This window comes from Dermacentor silvarum, chromosome 11, assembly GCF_013339745.2.
Source record: "Dermacentor silvarum isolate Dsil-2018 chromosome 11, BIME_Dsil_1.4, whole genome shotgun sequence".
NCBI classification, from domain to species: Eukaryota; Metazoa; Arthropoda; class Arachnida; order Ixodida; family Ixodidae; genus Dermacentor; species Dermacentor silvarum.
The window spans coordinates 104,573,706-104,599,118 of record NC_051164.1 but is presented as its reverse complement, the minus strand read 5'-3'; the positions used below and the strand labels follow the sequence as shown (position 1 = coordinate 104,599,118).

Here is a 25,413-nt window from a genome sequence, read left to right as displayed (position 1 = left end):
ATAGCAAAAGCATGACCAGCGCATGGCCGCTAAAAGAAGTATAGAGGACTTTAGCCTTCAATGTGGAAAGCGATACGCGAAGACGAGGACGTCAATTGCAGCGCCGATGCCCAATCTTGAGAGTGACGATTTGCGAAACCCTTGTTTTGGAAGATGCACCCTGTTACCAGGTCCGCATGCAGATCTGTCCCGAACAAGCAACATTTTAGCGACAGCAGAGCGCTATCGTTAGAGCTTCCTCGGGCGCGCCAAAACAGCCGTCAGGAGAAGCATCAGCAGCCGTTGCAAAATCGAGTGAACTGTCCATCACCGAGACATCACTCCTGTCTTCAAGGGCAGCTTCCTAGTTGCCCTCTCGCTCGCGATATCAGCGCACATAAGCGCGCCTGCTGTGGACACTCAAGAAGACCTGCGGGTTTACACAATCGTGTAACCGGAACCACGACCAACGTCCGAGTGCGAGGCAGTGCTCGAAAGAAAAGTTCCGCTCGGCCATCTACATAGGGCTTTCTAGGAATCGGCACCCCCAAAAAGGCATCTCCTCTTTCTCCCGCCTCGACGTCACGTGACCCGGCTGGGACCCCTATCGTCTGAATCGCAGTGAAACGCAATGCTCGCTTGCTTGCACCCGCCGAGCCTCCTCTCCCCATTGCACGGTAGCGCCACTGTACCGGACGAGGCGCGGTACTTAAAGGCGGCCCCGAGGGTTCCCGGACTAGAGCTCCGCTTGGAATGGAAGCGAGTTCTTGAAGGACCACCATGAGGGTTCTGTGGCTATCGTTGCTCGTCGCGGCCGCCTCCGGTAAGTGGACATCTGCTTCCCTTGCACGTAACTCTCGAGTGTGTCTACACGAGACTATCTGAGGTTAAAGCGTACAGTGCAAAGAGGGTACCCGAGTGACACATGCGTGTACGACTTTGAACGCTTCGAGTATTCTGGCACGGGGCATGTTTCAGTCATGTGCGCGCTGTCTAGTCATTCCTGCCGAAAAAACCGATGTTAAAGTGTAATTAAGTTATCTGGGTAACATTAATGGTGGCTTGAAAAAAAAAAAAGGGGGGGGGGGGGGTGTTCGCTTGCGTAGGAGGCACCTTTGTAATAGGGAAAGTAGGACGTAGGGAGCTACTCCTCAGGACACCATTGTAAGTTGCACTGCCTTGAAGTAGTAAGTAGGATGAAATAGAGTGATACGGTTGAATAGCAAGATAATCTTAGTAGTTAATGTATTTATATAGACACTCCAGTGTCTCTCTGTTATTCAAAAGTGGTCACTGAGGACGCGTGAATGTAAAGAACCACTAGGAAACTCCTTGTGACTTTTAAATTCATCGATGCATAAGACCACGCACTGGATATGATCCATGGCAAATTGGCAAGTTGACAAATCTTAAGTAACACATGGCACCTTGTGCGCGGAGCAATCTGTTATAACCTTGGAATTATAGTGAGAATTTAACATATAGTATCATAGCATTTACAGATCAGGTGATACAAAGCGGGCATGGTCATATCTATAGATACACATCAATGAATTAGGCAGTCCATGATAGAAAACTACAACTACCGAGGAAGGAAATTTTTAATTTGTTTCGTCGCATGCATCGCATGCACTTCTCCAAGTACAGCGTAGCGTGCACTTACAGAGAAACCTACTGTGCAACGTCACACAACGAATATATGGAGGGGAACAGGTACCCAGACAACGACATAAATATCAGTTCGGAGCTTCGTCTTCAAGCAAGCATTCAATAGTTTTTTTTTTGTTTTTTTTTTTGTTTAAGTAGCGTGCACCCTACATTCGGGCCTAATCTAGACGCCAAGTTCTTAGAATTTGGCTCCAGCTAAGCTACCACTTCCAATTCATAGCTTTCAGAAATGCATTGTACGTGTCGTCTCAGGTACAAAACCTTAGCAACGATGGAGTTAGGCGGCGACTCAATGATGGTAGCATTGTTCGATAAAACTAATGCCGAACCTCAGCGGTAGGACGCTGTCGTATTTATCCTTTAGTATACAGACGCAGACGAATCCAAATTGTTCCAAGGCACTTAGCGAGCACGGCTTTTGTTTCTTTCTCAATCTATTGTCAATATATGCACTGCTAAGTGAAGGCATAATCCCAGTGGAAAACACCAAGTCTGATTCTCTCGTACGTCGAGCCTCTAGTAATCATATGAATTCTGTACTTCGCCATGGCCTATACGTTCAAATATTTTAAACCGACATCGTACTCGGTACCCTGAACTCTGCAAAGAAATGGCTGCTGTCCGGGAAAAAAAAACTGATCGTTTGGTTGTTTCTTCACTTCAAATCAACTTCTCCTTCAGTCGAACAAAAAATGATTGACGCATATCGTTTTGTTTTTTGCCAGGCTTCGAGGTCGGAAAGGAGTATGTATACAAGTACAAAGGAACACTGCACGTGGCCAATCCCGAGCAGCCGCTGCAGTCATCAGGAATCGCCTTCCGAACCAAGCTTGTTCTGCAACCGAAGCCTGATGGAACCCACTTCAAGGTAAGACACTTAATGTAATTAACGTGACATATGCATGTATGGCGGCCGTATGGAAAGAAGACAGGAAGTGTAAATCGCATAGAGTCATTGAGTTATGAAACAGGGACGTGAAGTAACCAGCAGGCGTATGGAGGAAACAAGTTTTAGGTGAGGAGAATCTTCGCCAGGGGGCGGCAAAAGCCGCGGTGTCCCTTGTGTAACAAGTCAAAGAGACTGCAAAACAAGATTTCTTTTTTCTTGAGAACGAGGCATTTATCGGAATGTGGGATAGCGTAGCAACAGAACGTGCCAGTTCTACCTCGCAATTAGAAGATCTTCGTTGGTCAGACACACAGTTCGGCCTTTGAGAATTACTTCCCTGCATGTTTTTTTTTCGAGTAATTGCTTAGTAGTGCAGTAAATGAAAGCAATAACAATACGAATATGCGGAAAAGCAGCTACTTCATTCACAATATGGTTGCCTGAGTTTGGAGCCCAGTAGTAACTAAAATAAAATGTTTGCAAGATTTTAAAGTGTCTACAGCCAAATTAAGTTGGATTGAGTATAACCGACTCAGTAACGTTCGAGTGAAGCGGCCCTCTGTCAGCTCGAGGTTCCTAAATTCGCTAGTAAACTGCAGGGAGGCAGAGTTGCAGCACCGGGAGGCCTTTAAACATGCACTTTAACCAACGGTAACATTCGACGAGAACATTCAAAAGCCTCTTCACTAGGACTGTAGCAGGGTAACTCAAGCGATGCCTTCCTGCGGGTGGACAAACGCGTAGTTCCTTCAAACCAATGATTATCTAAATGAGCACCCGCGTGGTGGCTTAGTGAATTTGGCGTTGCGCTGCTAAAAACGATGTCGCGGGTTCCATTCCCGGACAAAGGTGCCGCATTTCGAAGGGGGCGAAGTGCAAAAACACTTCTGTACCATGCGTCGGCTGCACTTCTGTACCATGCGTCGGCAAGGCGGCCAGAAACACTTTTTGAACGTAGAAATAAAACGGTGACAATCTGTCAAAAAAAAAATTAAATTATGGGGTTTTACGTGCCAAAACCAGTTCTGATTATGAGGCACGCCGTAGTGGGGGACTCCGGAAATTTGGACCACCTGGGGTTCTTTAACGTGCACCTAAATCTAAGTACACGGGTGTTTTCGCATTTCGCCCCCATCGAAATGCGGCCGCCGTGGCCGGGATTCGATCCCGCAACCTCATGCTCAGCAGCCCAACACCATAGCCACTGAGCAACCACGGCGGGTGGTGACAATCTGTCGTAGAGGCTGCTGTGAACATGTGAGTCAAATATTACGTTACCGAATGCAGCAGGCACTTTACATTCTGCAGTTAAAAACAGCGAATAATCGCTTGTTCTCGCTTCCGCAATGCCGCCATGGCCCTCCATCGAAAGTAGCTAAACCGGCTAATGTAATTTGCTGGTTTAGTGATCACGAGAACATTCTCGATAATACATGATTGCAAATTTTTAGTTAAATGAAGGGAAAATATCTATGTCGGCGATTTTAAAAAGACAGAAAAATCGTTTCATCTTTGCACCGCGCATAGCTGCGTCAGCTGCGCGTGTCGGCCGAGATGACAGAGGCATGCTACGTAGCGTAGTCTACCACGGCCGCCACGGGGAAGCGCGACGAGGCCCTTCGCCGCCGCGACACTCAACTTCTGGCTGGGGCTTTGCCCTCTTGGTCGCCCCTACTCTGTAGCTTCCAGCGCGTTAGCGGAAGACGAGAATACAGATAAAGGCGGCTATGGGTGTGATAACTCCACTTATATAATAGTTCAACGATTCGAAAAATGTTTGCGGCATGAGATTCGTGAGAAGACGTACTTTAATAGTGATGCCATCCTATGATTAGTTAGAAAAGTGCATCAAGGTCATTGCAATGCAATCCAGGTGGTAAAAAATTACTCCGGAGTCACCCATTACGGTGTCCTTCATAATCAGATCACCGTTTTGGCGCGTAAAACCACAGAACCTTTATTTAGGCCTAATAATCTGCTAAGCCTAAATGCTCTGCCCGATTTCAAAGGGCTTACCATCTTTTGCCACAACCAAGAAAGCGACCACAATTTAATTCACGTGCTCTGGTTGTTTCAGATCGTGAACTTCGAAGCAGACTCCTTCAACTCGGAGCAGATCGACGTTGCTCATCACGAGTTCAACTACGCGGCGAACGAAAACGTCGCTGGGGTCCTGGAGCGCCCATTCGCCGGAAAGTTCGACGAAGGAAAGGTACGGCAACGCAGAAAATCTCTTTCCGATGGAAGGGATCAATTGTCTTGGCCTGTTTGCGTTGTTCGCACACAAGCAGATGCATTCTGTACAAAGGCAGCATGCATGAAGATTAATTGCTTGGGGCTTACAATTTTCACGTGTTTCGTTTAATCCATTCCAGCTCGAAGAGTTCTCCATCGGCAAGAACGAGCCGCTGTGGGTGAAGAACCTCAAGAAGGGCATCCTGTCCCTTTTCCAACTGGACCTAGTCAAGGGTCGCCATGACCACCACGACAACAAGGAGTACCACGTCAAGGAGGTGAGCCGGAACACGTAACATGAAAATAAGTTATGAAAACATGCTTGCGGTGAACAGCGTCCCGGAAGCCGTTCGTCCATAAGACGCGCGGAGACGCGCGAAGAGAGAGAGAGAAGCGAAGAGGGAAAGATAGGGAGGGTAACCAAGGACATGTCCGGTTGGCTACCCTACACTTGGGGAGGTGGAAAAAGGAAGAATAGATAAGAAGTGAAAGGAAATACAGTAGAGTCAGTCAGCTGTAGAGGAATCTCCGCTGTCACAAGCGTTCGTACAATCCAGTATCCTTCACGAAGTGCAAAAGGCGTTTGTGGCCTTTTGCACGCAAGAATAGACATGGACCAAGGATCTTTTTTTTTCGATTGTGCTCCATTATCAAACCGGTTGAGTTTAGCTTGCAGAGTACGTCATTTAGTGTCAAAGTAGGCAAACCACCTCATCTACCCAACACGATTTTCACTTTCTGTTAGGCAATTTTTATAGTTTCGTACCCGAGCTAATCACGCAAGAGTGTTGTGTGCCTCCTTTGAAAAAGTTGTGATGAAGGAAAGGAGCCCATGTTCCGTGGTGCAGTGAAATTGACAGCTAACGAATCGAAATAAAAAATCGCTGACAACGTTAATAGAGCTGCACCGTAACAGAAGGTCCGCTAATTCACAGTCTGAAAACATTGAGATAGCGAAGGTGAGAAAGGAAGTTCGGGATGGCTTCAGAATGCAGAGAAAGAGTATGAACTCTCATGTAACAAATGTGCGTATGCATTAATCTCAACGCTACTGACACAGATGAGCACACTGCAGCTATGCATGTACATGTAAACATGGAAAAGAAACATTAGAAATGCTAAAAAATAAAGTGAAGCTTACTGTAATAGAGGACACAACATATTTAAGACCGAATCAGACAATATGCGAGGAAAGAACAATTTGTTTTAACGTTTTGACTAAATTATTGCAAATATATATTATCGTGCATCAAAATATTTAAGATTTTGCTGCACAGTCCGCATGAGCAACCCTTGCAAGGTGTGTGTACGGGCAGGATGCTTACGCAACGTAGAGGCTCCGTCATACTTAACTGAAACAGATCGTAAGCGCCTTTCTGTTTCTTCTGAGGATTCCGCAGGAGATTTCAGGTTGGCGTGCTTTGAAACTGTTAGCATATTTTGCGGCTTCCTTCCAAGGCTTTCGGTATTTGTTCCTTACAAAGCCGGCGTTTCTTAGAACTGAGCAGCTCGTTTTGCTTCTTGATTGTTCGGCCGAAGTCTGACTACAGATGTATGTGGCCATCTTTTTTTAACAAACATTATCGCAAGGAAACACGACGTGCAGCACTCGAAACTGAAACAAACGACCGGCTTACACCGCCACTTTTTGCCGCTGCGACGTCGAACCCTTCCTACTTTCGATGAGGAAAGTACCACTCGCAGCATAATATGCACTGACGCAAGTGTTACTTCGTGGGTACAATTTACGGCGCTTTATTATACGAAACATTACAAAGGCAATACAGAACACTTAAATTACCATCCCCTATCGGCCTAACTGTATAGTTCATCATTCCTGGCACATCGTTTCGTAGCTCACCGATGTTGCTGAGCCCACGATAAGAATCTGACTGCGAGAACTATCATGCACGAGTTACACCATGAAAGCAGCTGTCCTTCCGTCAACTTTTTTTTTGTGTGTGTGGGCCAATAATGGCGGATCTGACAATTGGAACCAATAAGGCAAAACACGATGCCTACTTCAATAGCGCCCAGGTCGAAGCGTAAAATATGAACAAGTAGAATTAGGTCATTAGCGACAGTTTAGCTAGTCGCATCCTGAAACTTGAAATAAAAACACTTGCACTTTGTTCACCCCAGGACGGTCTGCACGGTCCCTGCGACACCCTGTACATCGTGCACGAAGAGGAACACGATTATATCGAGGTGACCAAGGTCAAGAACCTCGACAAGTGCGACCACGAGCATTACAGCTTCTTGGGACACCAAAAGGAAACCCAATGCGTGAAATGCGAAGCTCTGGCGACGGTGAGTGTTTTCCTGCCTTCGGCGTCCAGCTGAACCAACGGCCTTACTGCAATAGATGTCTGATTCTTCGGTATATTCTACGATTTGATTTGTCATTTTCTTATTAACATTTAGGCTTATATGAAGTCGATTATCTTATAGCATATTTTCACTTTTGTCTAAGCCAATGTCGTGCCTAAGTAAGATCTAAACCTAACCAAGTCTAATCCAAACGAGCTTTCGTCACTTTTGTGGACTTGCACAAATTCCGCTATGATTTGCATTCATCATAAAAGTGTGTGATTGCCTTAGGTATTTGGTTCCGTAATTATGCAGTCAAATACTGAAAAGATCGCGCTGACGTCCCGACTGTAGTAAAAAGGAAATCATCAATGATAATTTTTGAGTACTTTCGGGACGATGTCAGTGCTCTTCAGGCCACGCGATTCCCTTGAAGCGGGAATCACACGTCATAACAATTTTGCCTTGATTTTAGCCTGAGAGCCGCGGTTCGTTAAATAAACGTGTGATCAATTTTAAAAGCTCAATCGATATCATGCTTCATTTCCTCGCTTTAGTACCCCCACACTGCAACCTCCGAGGTGTACTATGAGCTCAAGGGAACCGCCCAACACTACGTCATCGGTCATGCGTGGGCCGAGTCGGTCCAGCTGTTCAAGCCTCACGGCGAAGGAAAGCAGTTCCATGTCCTGCTGAAGTGAGCATTCCATACAATTTTTCCTATTTTCCACACTAAATGACATGAAGCAACGAATTCATGCATTGTAAATTGACTGCTCTAATTAGGACTGCCGGAGTGCCTTAGCATCTAGTAGACCTGTCACACAGGCACCCACGAACTGTCCGTCTTTATAACCAGGGAGATGCACTCAGTTTCATATGGCCGCCTCTCCGTTAAGAAAATAAGAAACAAAAGTTGAAACGAAATTAGAAACATAAGTTGAAACGTAAGCGCAGACACGCCTAATGGGCCCTTCGTGGCTTCATTACAAGGCTAGTTAACAACCGCGCAACATGGCCCCAACTCCGTCGCCATAACTATTTTAAAGAGTTTTATATTTATGGAGCTCAAAGTTGTCCGCGGTTGCCCGCGTCATAGGGGTTTAATTTTCAGGCAGATTGCGATAAACCGCGAGAACTACCTATGAAAACTACTGCCTCTGTGCATAAACACATGAAATAGACATCTCTTCACTATTCGAAAATCTTTTATCAGGATATTGTCAATTATTCGCAATAAACGTTACTTTGCGAGTTTTAATGGCTGAATGCATGTATTGCATCGATCCACTTTAATGCCTTTTCGTGTTTTGGAGCTGTGGAAGAAAAAAAAAATGCAGGCTCTCCCGTAATTATGAGTATATGTAAGCAAGAAATGACCACCATATGACATCTTTAGCTGCCTGTGGTGCCGCCTTCAACCGCTTTTCTTCTTCCAACAGTGCAGTGCGCTCTACGTCTGTCGCTATTTTTTCTTCTTGTCGCGGACCGCTCACGCCTCACGGACCACTGGCGTTCAATAGAGCACAGGCAACCTCTCTATCTGCATTCCGAAAGTCGCTATTGAAAATGACAAATAAAACTTTAGCGTACTAGAATTTGCAGCTTGAGTGATATTGTGAACAAACATTAGGAAGAAATCAGAAGCAATGGTTTTTGTAACTTGTTTGGGAAGTACGAGTACCTAGCGTATGTAATGCGGTCCTGTACAAAGGGTTGGGGGCCAGAGACCGCATTTTCTTAACTTTTGACTGGTTGCCCGGATGATCTCGTTTTGCTCTCGCAACGATGCGCGGATGTTCTCGTTGGAGTGCCCGGATAACGGCTCTGGCTTTTCGCTCAAAGTCACTTGAAGGTCGCCAACAACGGGAGCTAAAAACATTTTATGCCTAATACAGCCCTGAATGACAATACATACACGAATAATTGAAACGAGCCATTAGGGGTCATGTTGCTACTTCTATGTATATATTTTCTTTTTGGAGTCGGTGGCATGGTGAAAACAAGCAATGGTAGCGATTATACAATTGTGCCCATGGCTGGGCCTTCAGTCTCGTTCACAACGGCCGTTCTCCCTCTGATAAAACGCAGATAGGGGTGCGTACTCACACCTGGATTCGGTGCGCCCACAAGCAAGCGCGAAACTCATATATTGGTAGCGTGCAGTAAAAAAAACTGAAATCATATTTTGCATTCCTACCTTTCTCCCCCCACAGCCGCACCCTTGACCTCGAAGAGGAACATGATGCCGCGACCACTGACACCACTCTGGTTGAGGCCGGCGAGAAGGAACATTCACTCGCCCAGGAATTCCCCGAGACCCACGACTTGCAAAACCCGGAGGAGCTCAAGCACCCGAACCGCATTGTGGCCCACTTCGGCCTCACACCTAACAAGGAGAACGTAAGTGTGCCCATAGTAACTCATTATACGTTGAATTAAAGCAACAATGACACGTTAACCTATGTTAGAGTGATAAGCTTCCCCTTCAAAGCATCATCGTCACATTCATTTAATGCCAAAGATGGCTTAGTAAGAGAGGCAATTGTAACTGGAGATCCCGAAAAGTTTTCCCCCCGTACAAATCCTCAGCGACGAACGAATTTACATAAAGTTTCCTGTGCGGTGCTGATGATCTCGAAATGTGCAATTTCCGAAACATAAACGCCTGCTTGGAATTCGAATTCTGCACGGACATAGCAGAAAAATTGCACTAATGGGTAAGCAGGAAGATCTGAACAGGTAGCTTGAGTAGGGTTTCTTGAGCAAAAATTGATCAATATTAGCCAAACGGCGCTTCCTTACATATTCGAACGAAAGAAAATCAACTTTCCATAAAGTTTTTGACAGTAGTGGCGCCAATCCTTTTCCCAGTTTGCGACAGTTTCTCGGTTTACGGAAGCAGTATTCTCAGTAGAAGTGAAATTCTCAAATTACTCAATCGTATTAGTTAATTTCACTAAATTCGACATCGGTCTCACAAAAATAAGTCTCTTTGTCGAAGCGTTGGCACCCGCCTCAGACATATTATTTAATTGCTCTTGATCACATGAGTAATTAACTGCTCTTCATCACAATCGTTTCTTACCTCCCGCAGTTCGTGGAAGGCCTGAAGAAGCTGGCGCACATCGAGTATGGTGATGAGGACATCAAGGAGGTCGAAAATAAGGAGAGCGGAGGCCTGCTCTTCCTGATGCTCTTCCACAACTTCCTGACGTTCAGCTACGATGATATACACGACGTCTACCAGAACCACGTGCTCACGGCACCAGAGGACCTCAAGGACAGCCTCCGGTAAGACATTGAACAGCGAAAATGATTGACCCGTCGTGGCTGAATGGCTGTGACGTTCTAGCACTAAGCATGAGGTCACGTGTTCTGTAAGTGACCTTCACGGCAGGATTTCGATGGGGCTGAATTGCAACAATCTTCGTGTACTTAGATTAACGTGCAAATTTAAGTACGTAAGGAAGTCTACTTAATCCAGACTGGTGGAAGTAAAGTAATGAGGCTGCAAAAATTTGACCAGAGCAATTACATCGGAAAGTGCTTCTTTGGTTCGGTCGTCGACGGCTGAAATGAGCGCATTCTGATCGACGATGGCTTGATGCACCTTTCGCAGACACGTCTTCCTGGACCTTCTGGCGGCCGCCGGCTTGAACCCACAGATCACCTACGGACTCAACCTGATCAAGCACAACGAACTGAGCGTCGATGATGCTGACCGCTTCTACAACAAGCTTCACCTCAACTTGAAGGAAATCAGCCCTGCCCTGCTCCACGAAATTGCCGTAAGTGTAATTGCTGCATAAGGAGGCAGTTGAAAGCACAAGTGAGCGTAAATTATGCGAGTGTCTTTCAACTTGTACAATTACTCTTGCACAATTAATGTGGCATTGTTGATTGGCTCGCTGAAACTTGTCAGGCATAGTGAAAAGAACACGGTAGCAGCAACAGAAATAAATATTTCCAGGTTGATATGTGTTTCCCTAATGATGCAGAAACCGGGAGATAACGCTTTGTAGGTTAACATACTTCAAAGTTGTATATTCGTGCTACAAAGTAACTCATATTGACGTTCCGGAGCACATCTTGACTACTACCGCTGCCTCCATATCTCTTCCTTTCCCATTTGCTACTGTGAAAATGTGTCACTGCCAGGGTTTCACTTTGCAAGAAATGTGGTCGTACCGAAGCTCCAGTAACATCTCTCTCGCGGCACTAGAATCACAGCTGATGCTTCCCCAACAACGATGGTAAGTAGCGCAATTAAAATAGAGAGAGGTGGGGGGGGGGGGGGGGGGTATGCTCGTAACACTCGCCTAACTTACACTGTAATGAGACATCATTGTCCTGTTTGATTTTACCACGATGCTCCAGTAAACGTGCTTTGGTCCCAGCCTGCCCATAGAACCTTTAAGCTTGAATCCTAAATTTTTGCGCATCCTGCCATGTATTTGTCTAGAAAAGTAGACAAGAGACCGAAACTAAAAAAAAATTCTGAACGAAATCACTTCAGCTTACTCGTATTGGTACGCAGAAAAGGCGCTATGGTCGACGGAATACCAGTTGTTGGACGGTGATAGACCAACCGCATGGTGAAACCCCTGTTTTATTAATACAATTGCTGATTCTGGTTGCTTCGCGCAGGACTCTTGCAAGTCTGAGGCCGTCAAGAGCCACCGCGAGATCTGGACCTCTTGCAAGCTGGCTGCCAGCGCTATCGCCGGCGGTAAGGGATGCAAATACGCTCACGACAACCACGAGGACGACAAGGGCACCTGCAGCCCTGAGATTGTGTCGCACATCTTCAACGTAAGTGTCTCATTGAAAACTTCACAATACAAACTTAATTCAACCGTCTGGTACGGCATTCAGCAGTTTATTCTTTGCGCAGCTATGATTCTGAAAAAAATAGTCATTTGTTAGCTTAAAAGAAGCCAAAACACGAATAAAAGATTTAGTTCATTCCTTTTCACATGCGTGTCTTATTTTTACAGAAAATGTTTTGCACGAACACTTTTATGCTTCGGTGGACCAGTTTACCCGTGGGTTTACGATCTCTCTCACAGGTTTTCCCAACTTAATTTTTTTCACACACAAAGCATCCCTTTGGCATAAAGTTACATCCTGCTTGCCCTGCACTGCACTTTAAGTGACAGTACCGGAGTCAAACAAATGTTAGTACAGAGGAGCCTGTCATGACAGCGCCCAAATTATTAAACGTCAATGCATAATGCACATCCTTGAATTGTCTAGTAATGAAGCACAATCCCACTGTGCAATCCCTGTAAAGTGTGCAAGATCAGAAGCGTGAAAGTCTTAGAAAGTCAGGAACAATTTGTCTCACGCGCCCTACTTTGCTATTCTGTAGTACTCGGTGACACCGGAGGACGTCGCGCACGAACCCGAGTACGAAAGCACGGTCTTCCTTCGCGCGGCCGGTAACCTGGGCACCCACAAGGCCTTGTACTACCTGAAACGCTTCATCTACCCCGAGTGGCACGCGAATGAACACAAGAGAATGGCCGCCCTGTGGGCCCTGAAGCAGGCCGCCAAGCACCACCCTGAACTGGTAAGCTGCTCAGTCGGAATAAACTTAGCCTTTCTGTAACATTCATGCATATGTACAAAATACCAACACGCAAATTTAGCTTTCAGAAGCACCTTTCATAGTTTTGTTGTTGCTCTTGCGCCCACTTCATTCAAAATTTTCTGCAAACGAGAACACTCTGTACGACGATTACGTCTATAGTTTTCGGATCATAACTTGCGGACATTTTATGTCGACATTTAAAGACAGACGCTCCCTAAAATCTGAGACTATGTTCGCCACGTCACTTACGTCAAGTGATTGATGCTCAATGGCCTTCGATGTCATCTTTTGAATTGTTTCTTTTTTGGCAAGCCTAACTTGGATTTTCTTCAAGTGCTTCGATTTGTTCTCACGTTAGTCTACAATCATTAGCGTCGATGTTTCACTTCCTCGGAACATCTGAGCCTCTGGAGAGATTTCAATGGCCATGTCTGCACGTCGCTTACAGGCTCGCTCAATCGCCCTGCCCGTGTTTCACAACACAAGCGAGCCCAGCGAGGTCCGTATCGCCGCCTTCCTCGTCGTTGTGGTGACCAACCCGGACTTGTACATTCTGCGCCATATCGGCCTCGAAGTCCTTTCTGACCCCAGTGACCAGGTCGTGGCTTTCGTCATCAGCGCCTTCCGCGCCTTGGCCAACTCCAAATACCCTTGCCACAAAGAAATGTGAGTATATTCGCGAAAGAGCAAATGACATTACTGTCCGTTTGCGATCATTTCGCAAAACAAAGACAAACCTTGTTGAAACAACTTGGTGAACAGTTCAAATCTATGTTCCTATTGGTGTAGATTTCTATTTCTCTCTGTTCAGACTCTACAGAAGGCTAGTGAGCCGGACGCTGCCCTGATTATCTTAGCCGCATTTCTTCGTTTTTACGCTCGCCAATAACTGCGTGACCTAATATACAGAGCTTTTGGGATATGGCACAACTTGCCGGACTGAGCTAGGGACCCACTAATTATTATCTCGCACAATATTCAAACATGCTGTGAATCGGAGTGTTTTGTTTATGCCTGACCTACGAAAAAATTAGGTTTTAACTGACATCGTTATTTCACATAGGTATATGATGCAAATTTGCACCAAACACCAATACGCGGAAGATTTTCATAAATTATGTGCCGCTTTTCTCTTGCAGCGCTCAGCACCTGCGCTACGTGCTGCCTCTTTGGGAGACCAACCCGAGATTCAGGAAGCCTCTTGACAAGGCCTCGTCTCACCTGCTCATCTCTTCCGGATACAACCGTAAGGACGACTTTCACAGCATGAAACGACATGCACTGTAATACAGAAAGAAACTTTCTAGAACGCCACAAACTTTGCAACTACTTGCTGAGTTCAAGCGAAGTTCCCGACCTCCAACTAAAAGGTTATAGATATAAGCTGTCGTTTTGGGATCACGGATGCTTAACATTTCAATTAGGTTGCTCGCTTCATTTATGCTTGTCCTAAGGTCCTTACTGTCAGAGAAATCGGGCACATATTTGCCTTTAGGTGATTTGCTGACTATTATAGGCATAACACCAACGTGGCAGCATCTTTCCTTTTTGTTTGGCCAGGGCCTCTAAAACATTTTCATAAATAGGGTATAATGGAGGCAGCCTCGAAGGAATTTCATTGGTTGCGGCAGTTGTGCTATAAAAAATAAAAATCACTGGATTGGCATCCACCTTTCGTCATCAGCCTGCATCAAGCTTTTCAGATCAGCTATTCAAGTCGATGTTTGTTTCGTGTAACTTTTACAAACCAATCTTGAAATACTTTTCTATGCTAATAACTGCGGTCTGGAGCACGACATAAGCCCGGAACCATTCATCTGCGCTGGCGATGCTTGCTTGTTGGTTTATATTTTAGGAATACTAGTGCAACTTGAACAAGATGACGACAAGAGAACAGCAAATAAACAGATACGCACTGCGCTATCTTTCAACTTTAGCGCATAATTTTTGAGTAATAACGCTGGATGTAGGACATGGCACAACGTGGAACTACCACGCAGTACTCAAGTACACCAAGTACAAATACGACAGAGGGTGTAAGTGCGGCAAGATACCCAGAAAACAAGATTGGTAGTGAAAATTGGTGCTGTGTCTGTGTATTCTTTTCTTCTCAAGTTCTCTTCGTGCTTGCGCTAGACTAATACTCCAAAATGTGCCACAGCTGAGCGTTAACGAAACACAAAGAGGGTGAAAACGACGCAGCGAAATAGGTCCGAAGGTCTCGAATAGATCGTCGTTAGCGAGTACAAAAAAAATTGTTTTGTTCCCATTGCAACGCAATCTTTCTCGTCGTTTTGTGCAGCCAAGTACGACTACGGTGGCGCGACCTTGGTCGAGATGATCAAATCTCACGACAGCTACTTGCCTCGCAACCTTTACATCAACATGAAGGACTACGTCGCTGGACATTCCACCGACAGCGTCGCCTTCTCGTTCGAAAGCTGGGGCCTGGACAAGGTGCTCAACCGCCTCGTCGGACCGCAGCCCGGATCCACCAAGAACCTTTGGAACTTCATGGGCCGCCGCCGTTTCCCGCGTGATGCTTCGGCTAAGGAGCGAAAGGAGATCGAGGACGCCGTAAGTCTGGCCTAGAACTTGTCCATCACCCCTACCATATAAATGTTTAGCAATAGGCTAGGGTTTGTATGGTTGTATAAAAGATTTCGAGTAGGCAATCAAATATTCTATTTTTTCTACCTCGAACATAAAAGCCGACGTTCGCAATTTCTATATATATTCAAAATGTTTTCAGGTATTTCACACCAGCAAATAATCTTTATGTCCCTGCAGTGTTGCCATATCATGGATCACAGGGTCACAAATATCAAGCCAGCGCGCGTAATTTTCAAGTTATTCATGATTGGCATTGTATATAGAAACTGTTCCAAAGCTGTCAAAAACAACTCGACTCGACGCCATCATTGGCCCGTTTAGTATTCAACTCGGTGTCACAATCACTCCGTCCGCATTCGATGACGAGCGTCACAATTCCACTTATATTCCGCTCAGCAACAACAATTCATTGCGCCCCGTACAATACGCGTTTCACGATGCTTACGCTTCCGACTTCTGTTTGTATTCGGTAGTGACTTTGATCGTATGGGCAGCAACACGTAGCAACTGTCATTGCACTTATTATTCACAATATATCAATACAGTGCATTTATTTCAGACATCATCAGCGTTCTGTTCGACGGTGCTGCTAAATGCGCAACGTACGTGTTTAATGCAAAACTCAAGAAAGAGCGCAAGTTCTTACCCAATTACATTATTTCGCTCAGGCATATGGCGTTCCAGACAAAGCAGAAGATAGGTTTCGTCTCCGAAAGGCTGAATCCCGTGATTAGGCCTGGCTACAATAACAAAGGATATCAGTGGCTTGTGACGGCTCCTGCAAACTTTATCGTGTTCCTTTCACGTAAGCGCCAACCGAGGTATACCGAATGTAAAAGGTTGTACCTGAAGCTTTTTCGCCTTTACGTAGCACAGCCCGCGATGCCAAACATGGCAGAAAGCTATATTATGCAATTAAATGCGAATCCTGACTTTAATTTGCACCGCTCCCAAAATCCTCTTTCTTTCTTTTTTCTTTCTTTCTTTTTGTGGCGCAGCTTCACATTCACGAGCGCGAGTACGACCCCGTGTATGCCCGCATGAGCCTGTCGCTGTTCGGAAAGGCCGTCGACAGCTGGGACTTTGACGAGAGCATCCTTGAAGCCATCAAGTCAAAAGGTGGGCATCAAAACATGCACGGAATTTCAAGTTGACCGGCCTCTAAGCAGCTTTCTACACCTCGTGCGTTCTATATGAAATGTTACTGCATTAGGATAAACAGTTATGTAGGCCAGCGTTTTTCCTTAACCATGTCTTAAGCAGTTTTCAAAAACCAAAATAGGCCAATGGAGTGTTTGAATGTCACAAAACTGCCATCGGCCAGGTGAGTCAGCTTGCACTCGGCAAAACAGTGATTAGGGTCAAGACTGCCAAACTTACTTGGATGTAACGTGAAGCGGGGTCATAGAAATGTGCATTAATATGAGAATTCTGATTTTATATATTGTTCTCCGAGTGCAGCGACATTGTCGTGGGCGGGCGGGGTATCTCAGTGTTTTGGGTGGCCGATGTCGGCGACAGTGCTAACTAAAATTATGTGCCACAAGGGCGACTGTTCATGTTCCACTTAGCCAAATGGGTAGGTGCACTGAGAATGTGTCCTTAGGGCCACTGGGTATGTATGTGCCACTGGGTTTTAGTTCACTCTCAATCTTATATTTTGCCATTACAAACATTCTGTCATACTTATTATCAATATAAACACTATATCATGTAATTTTTACATAACCATTCACTACACTACAGTTGCACATTAATAATACAATCATTCCCTACAAGTCACGAATGCTTCGCTTTAGGTAGGCGTAAACTAGTTGTGTCCATCATACTTTTGTCTCACCATATTGATAGCAATCGTTAACGTTTGTGAGGCTGCGTGAAATCGCTGTGGTCACTGTCATAGCTGCCAAATAAGACGTAGGCCTCAAATTCAAACACGAGCCGTAAAATTCCTGAATATGTGATTCATCAACAGTCATGAAGTGGCTGTGGCAATTTCTGCGATAACACTGTATACGAGACTGTTAATGTATTCTAAAGAACCCACAAAATCAACAAAGAACGCTTTCTATTTGATTTGATGCGTCTAGGTACTATTTCTGAATTCTTTCATGGCAGCTGACAGCGGCTGTCTAAACCTAATTCAATCGTTCATTGTGTACAGATGCACCTGAGAAAACGGCTGAGAAGCTTTTGGGCAAGGAGCTTCGCAAGAAGACCTTCTACCTCAGCCACGACATGACGTACCTCAACCCCACTGAGCTTGGCGTGCCGGTGTTCTTTGACTTCAAGCAGGCAGAGTTCATCTACGCGCACCGTCAGAAGATCGACCTCACCCACGGCGACAACGCAGAGATCCACTTGGGCGTCAAGCGACACTACGTGTGAGTGGAACCTGCCTTTTAAACCTCCTGTTACGTCAGTGGCGGCAGACATAAGGAAGCAGGAGCGGTAGCCTTATACTTCATGAATTAGCTCTCAGATGCTAATTAGCGCATTGACGTGCTGTAACAATAAGAACTTGAGATGAAAGTTACCGAATCATTCATTCTGACCACTAAGAGGTTGCAGATTCATGAAGCGGATCCCTTGTTGACTGCAATATGTGACCATTAAGCAGCGCTGACAAAACGGGAGGCAATGTGAGATTGACAAACATGCTGGGTTACCGTAGCTGTGGCCGGCCTTAACAAGGCTGGTAGCGGCATCTTGTGGTGCTTCGTTCAACTACAATGCATTTGAATGCCTTTTGCGTTTCCTGAGTGTCCTAGTCGAAGGAAAACTGTAAAATGACTGTATGTTAAGAATTATATCGCTATAAACGCCTTCCAGCAGCAGTTCATTAGAATTCAAATAATTAGAATAAGTCGCGGCAGTGTTACCCTTTGTGTGCTCTCTGGATGAACTCCGGTAATGCACCATTCCCCAAATGGTAATAGGTTTACCGGCGCGCGAAAACTCTCCATTACATATACCACGACGGAAGCATGGCAAACAACCTGAACTGCTTCCCCATGTTGCTTCTTCATTTAAACAGGTACGAGAGCCGCACACAGCAGATGCTTGGCTTCGCATGGAGCTTCACCCGCTCATCCCTGGGCTCTGGATACGATGCCAGGACCCTGATCTCTTGGCCGCTTGACCTCAAGGTTACCATCGCACCACTGGAAGGCAAGCTCAGCCTGAGCCGTCCTCTGCACCTTCCCTGGAACGCGGCTAACCACCACTTCCACCCCTTCACCTTTAACATGCCCTACGACACCACCCAGGACCATGCCAATGCCATCGCTGAGATCACCGCGAACCAGAAGCCCCTGTACCGCCAGGATGAACTTCTTCAAGTGAGCGCAATAGGGAATTTCGCTTAGAAATCGAATGTTTGTTGAAATAGCGAAATAAGATGCAGCGGGACACTTCAATTTAAGACTAGCAAAGCTGCAGGTGCTCGGAGCTCATTCAAAAAATGTATTCGTCTGATATTCCTATCGAGAGATGCTGTGCACATTCTCAGAATTCCACATGCCTTGCATGTCGTACACGATGGTACGACTCTTGAGTGGCACAAAGTGCCGTACTAAAAATGCTTGCATCGAAGCAAATCTTCAATGGCGTAAACATTATTGCTAAAGGCAAAAAGAAAATAAGATTTAAAAGGAAATGAAGGTTATACCGTGAACAGCTAGAGACATATACTGCCAACTACGGTTGAGGCTATGTTAATGCGCAATGCTGTAAGCAGCTGCTTGCTAAAAGTAATGGCCGAACACATTTCGAGAACACAAATGTCCCAGATGTGATTCGTGATCTCTTCGTGCCCTGCGCAGTTTGACCGCCACTACTTTGGTGACATCTTCGGCGTCAGCATGAACGTCAAGGGCCACCTCATCAAGAGGGGATTGCACAGCGCACTTGACGAGTTCTTCCACCACATGACGTGGCGCGAACGCTTATACTACATCACCATCAACCCCCACTGGCACCCGCGGAACGTCAAGATCTACTTCGAGCCTGCCGGTGATGCCCCGACCAAGGAAGTAAGTTCTCAGTTTCCTTCTTTCCTACAAGCTGAGCACCCAGAATAGGAAGCTGTTAAAACAAGAACGCTTACAATATTCGCCAACGACAGCCTGACTGGTACTCGACGTGTATACTGTCAGGCATCCTCCTTTTAGTGTACGTTTCTACGAAATGCCCTACTGTTCACCGAAATAAATACATTTAATGTGTATCATGCGCTTTTCTATTTTCTCGACAATATCTTGGCGGGTTTTTTACATGCACGTGAGTTATCCATCAAACATTTTCGTAGACGCTACTATGGGGCTCAAGTGACGCATTTCTTACCTAATAATACTTGTCGAAGCGTCGATGGATTAAAACCGATGCGTTTATCTATAGTTCAAATTAGTTTAGTCAACTTTCAAAGAAAGTGAGTGCCAGGTATCGTGACACGGAAGAGTGTCCTAGTGTTTCAACATACTATAAATTAAAATTGAGAGTGTACGTTAACTGTATGCAATACGACAGGAACCAAACGTAAACAACTTGACTCGTTAAAACCTTGCTTGATCACGCTATGGTCCCACGGGACTACATGTGAAAATCCTAGCAATATTCCACCGTTCTTGCGTTGAACTGAGTTGGCAGAAGCTTAAGTTTAAACACGATGAGCGACAGCTCTAATGGCTGGCCTGATTCCGATGTGCAGCTGGACATCGACATCGCATACAAGTTCTTGGAGCCTGAGGACGAGCGTCACAGCCACTTCAAGGTTCATGACCAAATCGGTGACGATACCGAGGTGCCCTCTACCCACGTGCTGAACCTCGACGTGAACTTCAAGGGTGAAACCAAGGAGCGCAAGGTCGCCGCAGAGCTCAGATACTCGTTCAACCACGATCTGTTCAACCACAAGTTGCAGTTCTTCTACGATCGAACGCCCTTCAGGAGCGATGACCACGAAGGAACGAAGGTGAGTTTTGTACCGCATTTCATGCTAAATTCCAGGAACATTGAAGTTGATAATTTTTCTACTTTAAGGCGGAGGGTTGAAAATGTCGAGTCGATTTTGACGTGTACATAATTTATTGATGATGATGATGTATGGGGTGTTATGGTGCAAGGGCCAGGGATGGCCAAAGAGCGCCAAGAAATGGTGTCGGGAAGTCGATGATGCGGTTGATGAGAGGTGTAAGATGTAGCGGGCTGTATAGAGGGCTAAAATATTCTCTGTAATGTGCGTAAAATATATAAGTATGAAAATAATGTCAAGAGCAAGTGGTGTGAGCGATGACCATGAAATATATAGATAAATAGTAAATAGAAATACATAAATAAATAGAAATAAAACGATAAAAATGCGTCGATTCCAGTAGCCAAAATATTGGTGGACACGCAGTCTCCTAATCAATTTTTCCGCTACAGATTCCTTTTAAATGGCGATGTGTGTCGAAAACTGCCGGTTTTATGAAGATTTCGGGCTTCATAGTATTCGAGCGCTGGTTGCTGCGATGCGACGCGTTGTGTGTTCAACATGCTCGTTTCTAGAGTACGCATTTCACAGTAAATGTCATAGTTCATAGGCGTTTTTAATGACGATTAAAACTAGACATATTATTTACTTTCGTTTTGTTTGCATATTTTCTAAATGCCAGCATTTGATTCTCATCGAGAATGTACCGATTGCACTAGTGTCCTGGCCCATCCTGCGGCGTAATTAGGAAATCGTGTGGAGTCCCCACGATGTAGTGATAACCATTCTTTCTTCCTCCAAGCTGCCGTTAATCCAGAAAAGAACAGAAACCAATCAACAACAAAACAAAACATAGAGAACCGCACTAATCTGCACATTTTTTCACTCCTTTACGCAGATCTGCCTGGACGCTTCAGCGAAGTTCCCCAAGCCTGACTGGTCACGTGCCAACAACCTGGCCACCTTCTACCAGGGCAAACACATTGACGCCAAACTTGACATCCACTATGGAAGCAGTTGCGAGGGCCAGTCTAGCGTAAGAAGAAATTGTGTTGTCTGTTAACAACATTTATAGTAGCGACTCTCTATTATGCAATCGACTGCAGCCACTTCAGTCACATCCTTTGTTTCCAGACTATCCATCGATGGCGCTAGATGAATGTACTGGGCTTCTGAATGTACTGAACCAAACTACACACCCGAAAGCGGCGCACAACGGCACATTAAATACATAAAGGACCTCATAAAAGTAGAAACCTCATAGGAAACCACACAATATTGTAATATCATTAATGGCGATATAAATAATTGATCAATGATGTTCAGCGAAGGACACACGCAACTGATGAGTCCCACGTTCGTTAACTTTTTTAGCAAATGCGTGAGCAAAAACTGTAGGATGCAAAAACGCGGACCGGTTGGTTGCGCAGAATAGGCCCGTACAAAAATCTAAGTTTCAAATGAGAGATATGAACGACAATTGAAAGTGTGATGTTTGTACTTTTTTACCGAAGGTACTTCCAAAAAGGTAAAGCCAGCCCCATAAAGCACTCGCTCTCTTTATTCTCATTAAAAAAAAACAGATCAGCATCCACGGCCAGTACACGCACACCGACAAGGACGAAGAGCAGCTGGTGAACGCAGCCGCCGGCAAGCCCATCACCGGAAACCTACGCTACAACGGACTCCACAGAATGGCCCTCAAGTGCAACGCTGACCGCGAGCACGGCATCCCCTTCAACTACTACTGCATGAAGTTCCTGCGACACTCCAGCCGCCTGGCCAAGCTGACCGCTGACGTCGAGTGGAAGAACTACAAGCCGGTAAGGGCGACTCCTGTCACCAACTTCTATTCCTGCGTCAATCCACAGAGAACCGCCACTAGTTCGTTGAGCACTTCTTTGACGATATAGAAATGAACAGTGTGGTTCAAAGAAAGAGTTGAAAAACAGAAGGAAGGCACGGAAGTCAGTCGGCACAGAACATTTGGTTTGATACCCTGAAATGGGAACAGTGGGAAAAGATAATAGAAAATTAGTTCTAACGTTCTTTTTATTTTGTTTCTTCCCAACAGCTTCTCAACAAGCTCTTCCCCCTGCACGCCAAGTACCAGGCCTTGAGGCCAGAGCACGGTGGCTTCTTCGGCATCATCCGCTCACACTTCACTGGCGAGAACGGCAAACTGCACCTGGTCTCTCAAGTTCCCTGGTGGGACCTGAAGGACAAGCCACACACCGACCTTGTCATCACCACCGAGGACGGCCAGCGCTTCCAGCACTGGAACGTACCCACGTTCAGCCATATGCTCGAACCCAGGGTTTTCTCATCGCTCGGATACTCCAACATGGCAGAGTACGCCAAGCAGTACAGGCACAGTGAGTACTCCTCTCGAATAATTCCCCGACACTAAAACAACCCTCGTGCTTGTTTATATTATAAAGGCTAATGCGTAATCCAGTTCTTTTACGAAAGACATGGTCCTTACTCTCTCCATCTTAAAACTTTTATGCAGTTAGCCCCCCCCCCCCTCCCATTTTTGGCAAATTGTCACAAGTAACTTTACAATAAAGCTCCGCATTTCGATACAGCTATTGTAAAGCTGATTGCCCAAGGAAATATTGTGATCACTCCACAATGACAAGTAGCATGGCACCTAGACTCTGATCACGAGTGAAACGAAACAAGTTCTGATGCATGGCGTAGTTCAGAAAACGCCAAACAAAAGTTTTTTTTTTTTAAATTTGATGTGAGAAAGTGTGTAGCGCTTCAGTACATTTTGGCATTCCACAGGGCACTGCGACCTTCAGTCACTCAGCGTGCGCACCTTCGATGGCACCCTCGTCCAACTTCCGGAGACCGATTGCTACAAAGTGATCACTCGTGACTGCTCTCCCAACAAGAGGTTCCTGGTCCTGGCCCGTTCCACCAACAATCCTTCGCTCACTAAGGTCAGGGCAACCCTCTCGTATTACCTGAAACTCCAATTTGAAATCATAGAATCTTATGTTAGACATGCACGGGATAGTAATGAGCCTGCACCGTCAATGCTAGTTGCTAATGAAATAAGTGATAAATGACGGAAGTTTTCATTACGCGGCGAAAGAATACAGCGAAAGAATTAGAATTTCATAACAGAGACAGGCGCAAAGATACCGCCTAAAAGTGCACTGCGCAGCTTCTCGTGCTGCCTGAATGGCTAGGCAGGCTAGCACAATAAGAAGAAATAACTAAAGGTCGGCAACGCCCTCGTTAAAAAAAAATACTATCTGAAAGCTGTAGTAGCTTTGCTGTCTGCAGCATGCATTACGCTCTGTGAGAAATATATGCGCTTTTTAGTGGCTGCGATCTCAGGCGGCTTCATAACTTTCTGAACACTTACAGGCTTTGAAGGTGTTCATCCACACGACCAAACTTGAAATCCTGCCTGTGACCGAAGACTCCGGCCTCATCGTACGCGTCGACGGCAACAAGGTCGACGTTGTGCCTGAGCGGCCCTACAGCCACACCGACCACGACGTCGAGCTCTTCGAAGTCAGGACTCGCGAGAAGTGGTTCGAGGTTATTTCCAAGTCCTACGGCCTCTACCTGAACTTCAATGGAAACCTGCTCTTCCTTCAGGTTAGTAGCTTTTTCAAGCTCACTTCGCTGCTTCGAGTAGACACAGAAGAAACAAGCGAAGAAGCTTTTGAGTGAGAAACCTTGAACGCTATCCAAGACAGCAACCAGTTTGCTTCATATGTGTGCACCTAATAAGTAACAGTATTTTGAAGAAGCTTACAAAATACAACTTCAAGGGCAAACTTATTTTGCTCGTAATATTAAGCGAGACCGGACACGGCTGCAGGCTGTAAACATAAGAAATGTGCCTGATTCTAGGCATGCTTTTTGACTGCCATTTGACATGGCTGCCGCTGGCACTGCCTCAATGAGTTCAACACGCTCATTACAGACGTCAGTCCCGTTATCCGGACCGGTTTGGTGTTACGACGTGCAAGGTCGTGCTTGTTTATGGGAGAGTTGTTTCAGTGTCTTGTAGCCGATAACAAGGCATATGGCTCAGAGTCTGAGTACATCATCGCGCAGCAGATGCTAGTTCAGAAAGTATCCTGAAAAAGGCAGAGGAACAGCGCACGTATGTTGCACTGCTTCCTCACTCAATTTGGGGTTGTCTTTAAGCTGTTCGTAACATGTTTCTCTTCTGAGAAGTACTCTTGGGTGACTAAGTTGTCAGGGCTGTTTCGACACCAATGTTACCCCAATCTTTCCGCCCTTCCCCGCATTCCTTGTTTAGGCTACTGTTCTGATTTAAGAAAATGCCGCTTGAATGATCCCATAGTGCGCCCTGATATGCGATTCGTGCACTCACGGCTCTTCGCGTGCTTGTTACACATTCTCTGAGGCACATTACTTTTTCTCTGTTATAATAGCAGTTTAGGAGTGTAAGCACTAACTTTGTGGGAAACGCCGGGTCTTTCATTTCTCTCTCAGTAAGCGATAGTAGTGACTTGCGCTTGAGTTCAAACCTCCGTTTCTTGCAGACCGCTCCATTCTACCGCGGCAAGCTGTGTGGCCTGTGCGGTGACTACAACCTTGACAGGAACCACGAGCTGTCCGGACCCGATGGTCACCTGTACAACAGCACTCTGGAGTTTGCCAAGAGTTACGTGGTGCCCAGCCCCGACTGCCACCCGCCCACCCACTAAGAGGGCCCTTCCTAGCTCACTCGCGGCGTAACCATCAGCCCCGAGCCTACCCCGCGTGCGCGGCCGCATTTCAAGAGGAGGAGAAGAAAAGGAAAACAGCTTCCTGTCATCAGCATTTTTGGAGATGATCAAGAGCCGCAGCAGGCGTCGGGGAGCTCGCAGTAACTCACGTATTCTTCAAAGCCCACTGCCATGAACCGACTGTATATTTTTTAAGATGTAAAAATAAACAAGTATGAAGCGTGAGATTTGATGCATCTGGAATTTCGCTCTGCACACAAATTTACAACACTGGTGGCTACCCTATTTAGCGAAAATGGTTTTTTAGGAATGCGATCTACATTGCAACAACTCAGCTATATTCAGGTTCAGATTACCTTTTTTATTCATTTGTTTCATTGATGGTACATATAGGAGATGGTACACAGAAGGAGTTCCCGCAGATAGA

The 25,413-nt window shown here is 45.7% G+C and overlaps 1 protein-coding gene across 1 annotated transcript; it reads left to right on the top strand.

Annotated features, from left to right (window-relative positions):
• Positions 1 to 717: 717 nt before the first annotated feature.
• LOC119432342 (vitellogenin-2) lies at positions 718 to 25,211 on the top strand. Its single transcript, XM_037699508.2, is given in 25 exon segments — positions 718 to 802; positions 2,373 to 2,515; positions 4,614 to 4,748; positions 4,912 to 5,049; positions 6,914 to 7,081; positions 7,639 to 7,778; positions 9,298 to 9,484; positions 10,179 to 10,375; positions 10,704 to 10,872; positions 11,732 to 11,896; positions 12,456 to 12,656; positions 13,126 to 13,343; positions 13,817 to 13,923; positions 14,980 to 15,254; positions 16,289 to 16,409; positions 17,455 to 17,674; positions 18,328 to 18,631; positions 19,115 to 19,324; positions 19,999 to 20,262; positions 21,161 to 21,298; positions 21,846 to 22,085; positions 22,337 to 22,637; positions 23,053 to 23,210; positions 23,644 to 23,880; positions 24,801 to 25,211. Coding segments are annotated over 25 exon segments (4,671 nt in total). The 5' UTR covers positions 718 to 732; the 3' UTR covers positions 24,966 to 25,211.
• Positions 25,212 to 25,413: the final 202 nt, after the last annotated feature.